General features: G+C 36.0%; 1 protein-coding gene across 1 annotated transcript; it reads right to left on the reverse strand.

Moving 5' to 3' along the window:
• Positions 1–1,961: 1,961 nt before the first annotated feature.
• LOC21397519 (uncharacterized protein ycf39) lies at positions 1,962–5,218 on the reverse strand. Its single transcript, XM_010105034.2, has 8 exons — positions 4,970–5,218; positions 4,061–4,299; positions 3,644–3,742; positions 3,178–3,372; positions 2,922–3,014; positions 2,726–2,821; positions 2,467–2,607; positions 1,962–2,379 (listed from the first exon to the last, which is right to left on the reverse strand). Exons 1-8 carry the CDS (start codon positions 5,139–5,141, stop codon positions 2,203–2,205), a joined length of 1,212 nt encoding a protein of 403 aa, XP_010103336.1. The 5' UTR covers positions 5,142–5,218; the 3' UTR covers positions 1,962–2,202.
• Positions 5,219–5,545: the final 327 nt, after the last annotated feature.

Here is a 5,545-nt window from a genome sequence, read left to right on the forward strand (position 1 = left end):
ATATGTTTTCTTTTCTAGAGAGTAGTGAGAAATGGGGACTAGGGAGCGGCAAAAACAAAAACCATTTGAAATGAAATTATTTCAGCAATCAACTAAAAGGGGTCAAATCTCGAATTCTCAAAAATAAAAATAAAAAATAAAAAAATGGAAAAATCTCCGTTCTCTGAATATGGCCAACTTGATAATATAGAGTTGCTTAAATTGGCCCACCTAATAATTATAATTTCAACTTTTTAACTCTTGTGGTGTAAAACATTTCTGAACCACCACCTAAATTGCCAACTTTAGCGTTTGTCTCTCTTTCTATCATTAGATTTAGATGGATAGATTGAGGCTAGCGATTAGAAAAGGACCAATAGAGTCATCACTATCTTCAAATTATTAGTATATCACATCACATGACTCTCTCTTTCTAATACATATTATATGTATTATTGAAAACCAATTTTAGCTTTGAGGGCATGTTTGTTATTTGGTAGGAATGAACGGAAATAAATATGATGAATGAATAGTTTGTAAATGATGGGAGAATATGGTGAATGAAAGAATTATAATAGTTATTTTTATTGTTTAATATGAAGAAAGAAGAGTTAAAAGAATGAATGATATTTATTTATCTTATTATTATATCGTAATTTTACTATTTGTTAATAATTCTTTTAAACGGTGTGGATTCGTCAATCTTTTCATCAGTGAAGGAATTAAATCCGGTGACTTCGAAAGGAGACTTGGGTTGTTTGGTTGGGGGATTCATACCCCGATTCGAATCATGGTTCATGATTTGTTACAGTGTTTTCTCTCACAAAAAATACATGTAAATAAAAAATGATTCTAATCTCATGATTCTAATCCATGAACCAAACGTCACTCATCTATCTTTCTCTCTACTCCCTCTTTTCTTCCCTCTAACCAAATATTGGATTACCTCTCTTCCTCTATCTCTCCCTCCAACTAAAAACACACGTTGTCCATTAGAAAAAAAAAAAAAACAACAACATTGACAATCAATTTAGTTAACAATTAAAATGAAAATTCTATAGTAAGTTTGAAAAAAAAAAAAAAAAAAACCTTATCGTATATAGGATTTTGAACTGTCAAATAATACATATTACGAAAAATATGTCAGTTTATTAAAACTCGATAGAGATTTGATTGTTAGGGAGTATTATTTCGCCTCTACCATTATTTCTGCCCTTTACTCTCAAACAATAAACGACCTATGTCTCGTGGCCACTGACCTAAGAGAGGGGACAGCTCAATTTTGCTGTGGTCGGCATTCTAGTTTTCCAGCTTTCACTATCTGTGTGGGCTTCGGCGTTTATTGGTTGCCTGATGGGCTGGACTATGTCCGCGAGTGCCTATTGATAGGCCGGGCATACCTGTTGACTTCGCGGCTACCGGTATCCTGGCCCAATTCTATTTTTAAAAGACTATTAACGCATGGTCACAAAACGACGACGTCAATTACCTCTATTAGTATTTTATACATATATCAGCTCTTTTGACTTTGGGAGAATTGAAATTATTGCAGAAAATCCTTTTTTTTCAGAAGGAAAAAAGTCAACGACGCACTAAAGAGGACAAGTGGAAATTGCAAGAGAGCGGCTATGCCTATTGCCTACACTACATAGGTAAGACTTGAGAGGGCAATTTTATTATTATTATTTTTTTTTTAACTTGGGGTGGGCCCGGTGGGGATTCGAACTCTGCCCTTGTGATGGAGACAAGTATGGTATTACCGCAAGATTATGCCTACAGCCACCAAAAACTCAAATTAGCTCCTTACACGCGTTTGTCTTTTGATCTTAATCTGGTTCACAAGTGTTTATTAAATTGCCCTACTCTATTCCTTTTGAGAAACATAAATGTAAATTTTAACTGTTTGCACATACTATGGTGCACAAGGGTAAAATCTGCAAGACACATTCGGATTGAAAATTCCTTTCATCACATATGTGGAGTAGTCGGCAGACTATGAAAGATTAAACATCAAAACTATGGAGACTTTGCATTTAGCAATCTTAATACAGTAGCACACTGGCATTCAACAAATTTTCTCTCTCCAAATGAAAATTTTGAAAGAAGAACAAGAAGGGGGGGTGACCAAAATGAGTCAATACCTCGACATGAGTGGTATGTGGCACAAGACTTGTTAATACATACATGGCTTCATTTACAATATTGCAAAATGGTTCCTTTCCTTCAAAAGTAAATATCCGTTTGCTTTGACTGTGCCTTGAGATCTTTCAATTTCTTCAATATGTTTGTGAAATAATCTTGTAAATATTTCTCTAGCGAAACTATATCTTTTGCATCCACACCAAGTAGATTATATGTCTCCACCATGGGAACGGAGAAAACGGTGTCACTTGTAAGAACCTGTGCACATTAAGGGCAACAGATTAGCCCTTCAGTTGTATATTTCCTTTATACAAAAATCAGAAAGGGAAATGCAAGAAATTCTACCTCTGAAAATGCCAATCTATCGGCAACATCATTCGTCCACTCAAACAACCGAGTTAGCTGACGAGTCAATCTCAAGATGGAGACTGGGACTGTTGTAACATTTGCGTCCTGCCCTGCAAGTCTCTCACACAATGTTATCACCTGTAAGCAATACAAGTTCAGCTATTAGATTCCCCAATTCAGTAAAAAGTAGTCTTACCAAAGCAAACACTCGGGAGAGAAGTATATAAGCTCTCAACAAAAGCTATTCTTTGCTCACCTCTTGAGTCGTCCATGCACGGGGACCAGCAAATGTGAGAAGCTTCGCATTAATATTCTCATTTCGCAGTGCTATAAATGTCAGACGAGCTACATCCTGGCATAGATGTACAAGTTTTCATTTTTCAGATATCATAAAAATGGAATCAAATGTATTTATGAAAACGAATAAGATAAGAAGTTATGGGATAAATAACCTGTGTGTCCATGTAAGCAATTCGAGTAGGAGCATCAGTACCCCAAACCGATTTCTCTTCTAGTATAGGTACTGCATACTGCCCAATAAGGCCCTACCAAGATGATAAGAAGCATTTGTATTCAACTTACAAATATAATCAAGAGACATTCAAAGAAAGTATTAGATATCCAACTTGAAAGGTTATCATAAAATTACATTAAGTACGTAAGAAGATGGTAAAGAAAAAGTAAAATCCCCAGTTGTTGGTTACTCACTTGCATGAAACCGCATAGCCTTATAATAATGTGATTTAGGCCAGACTCCTGGAGGAACTTCTCAGTACAATATTTGATCTCCATCAACGGGACTTCTGGGTGCTTGTCACAGTTGTGAATGGAAAAGAATACAAATTTCTGGATTCCCATTGCTTTTGCACACTGTATAAGAGCGACTTTTCCTTCCCAATCTACCTAATAAAAAAGCGGATTAGATAAGGCTAGGAATCCAGTAAAACGATAATATCAGATGTTGTACAATTTGCTCTCTTCTTTCTAGGTTCTTTAATGATACGATAAGTTGTGCACCAATTTCTTCACTGAACAAAAGAAATTTAACATGACTCATTATACTTGCTGTTGAAATGAAGCAGCTACTAAAAAATGCAGGATCAGAACTAGGTAAATCGTAGGCTAAGACAATTCTTTTGAAGAGACAAGGAAATAATCTGTAGTCAAATCATACCCTTTTTATGGGCTCCTCTGGTCTTCCAGTAGCACAATCGATAACCGTGTGAATCCCGACCAGTGTTGCAGGAATTGTCTCTGGTTTGCTAAGGTCTGCCTGCTCCAAAACACTTTACATTCAATGACTCAACTTCAACAGAGCAAAATAAAGACAAGGTCCTACAACGAACCCATACTTTACACCCAAATAACAAAATTTACTACTAGATTTACAATTACGATGTGTCCAAATATTTGAACAAGCAAAACACGCTTTCCCCATAACACATTATAGGCTTCCAAAGTAACCCTGTTGAACAAGCATATACATAAAAGAAAAACACAAGCATGGCATATTCGTGAAATACCCTTGTTTGTTTCTGTACCAATACCACATCAACAATAGACAATTAATCCAAAAATTCAGTTTATATACATTGACCACAGTGGCGCCCCAATCGCGGAGGAAGTCAGCAGGGGCTGGTCTAGGCCTGACAAGGCACCTGACATCATAGCCCTCGTCGAGTGCCCGCCTCACAATCTGCCTGCCAAGAGTCCCCGTAGCACCCACCACAAGTATACTTGTCGGCCTAACCGGCGTGCCCGGAGCAAGATTCACAGCTCCAACAGATGTCTGACCAGTACATGTTACTAGAGGTCTCTTGTAAGAACTTCCTGCCACAGATCCAGTTAAGTTATATAGATCTGGAATTAGTTAGTTAATTGAGGATAATTATCAAAGATAATGCTAAGCATCTCAAAGTCATTTTATACAATTCCTTATATTTAATAAATTCACCAACAATACTAATACTATAATAAGTTCCCCAATACTAATACTGTTATCAAAGACAATGCTAAGAATCTCAAAATCATTTTATAAAATAAATTCACCAATAATACCAATACCAATACCAATAATAATAACTACTTTGGCGTCACTTGATAACAATGATAATGAAACAGAATCTCAATACTAAAAAAGAGACTTGGCTTTGTTTTCCTTACAATTTAATAAATTATACAATTACCCATATACACATTTAGTATATAACGACTGAATATAGACCTCTTTCTACCAAAAAAAATAAAAAATAAAAATAGTACTCAAACTCTAAACTCTGAATTACGAACTTCCTAGTCGAATTGAATACAATTTATACAGCTCGATATTTTACCACTTGAGTATCCAAATTGCTATTCCTGCATTTAGCAACTGTTAGAATGAGAATTCGTATTTTTCTCCTTTTTTCTTTTCAACTCCGTATCATTATTCATCAATTTTGCAAATGCCAAAACAATCGAAACAAGCAGAGGTAAGAAAAAAAGGCAAAAATTGACTAACCAGTGAGAGTTATGGAGGAGGAAGGAGCGGAAGAGAGAGAAGAACCGATAGCTTCGGGTGCTAAAGTGCGCCGAAATGAGAGTGCGCCATGGCACGTCGAAGCTTTTGTTGAGCGATGGAGTTTTCCCGGCGTCGCGAGCTGCGCCGGAAGCCTACAAGCCATTGCCACCATTTAATCGATTTCTTCACTCTCTCTCTCTAAAAGCTTTTGCTGCAGCGACAGAAGCCACAGAGGAAACGGAAAATAAGAGAGATAAAATTAAATTTTTTTAAAAAAAAGGCAAAAAGAAAGAGAGGGGATGAAGATGAACAATAGATCTCAATTCTGCCACGTCCTTCTCACTATTGGATTACGGTTTTTGCCACGTCTCGCAAAACGTTCTCGTTTTGTTTCGCTCGTTCGTTATTATTGTTATTTTTAATTCGTCACGTTAGTTATTAAATCTTACTCGGAATGTAATGCAACGACTTCTAGGTTTGAACAAAAATAATAATAATAAAAAAAGAACTATAGGTTCACATTAAAGATTCATTTGATAAATGTTCTTTAATTATGTATTCTAGTTTCAGTAGCCG

Source organism: Morus notabilis, unplaced genomic scaffold (assembly GCF_000414095.1).
Source record: "Morus notabilis unplaced genomic scaffold, ASM41409v2 Scaffold629, whole genome shotgun sequence".
Classification (NCBI taxonomy): domain Eukaryota; kingdom Viridiplantae; phylum Streptophyta; class Magnoliopsida; order Rosales; family Moraceae; genus Morus; species Morus notabilis.

Coding starts and splice junctions, on each gene's coding strand:
- LOC21397519 (XM_010105034.2), bottom strand. CDS start 5,141: ATGGTGGCAATGGCTTGTAGGCTTCCGGCGCAGCTCGCGACGCCGGGA. Junction 3,015..3,177: donor GGCTATGCGGTTTCATGCAA/GTGAGTAACCAA, acceptor TCATCTTGGTAG/GGCCTTATTGGGCAGTATGC. Junction 2,608..2,725: donor GTGCATGGACGACTCAAGAG/GTGAGCAAAGAA, acceptor TATTGCTTACAG/GTGATAACATTGTGTGAGAG.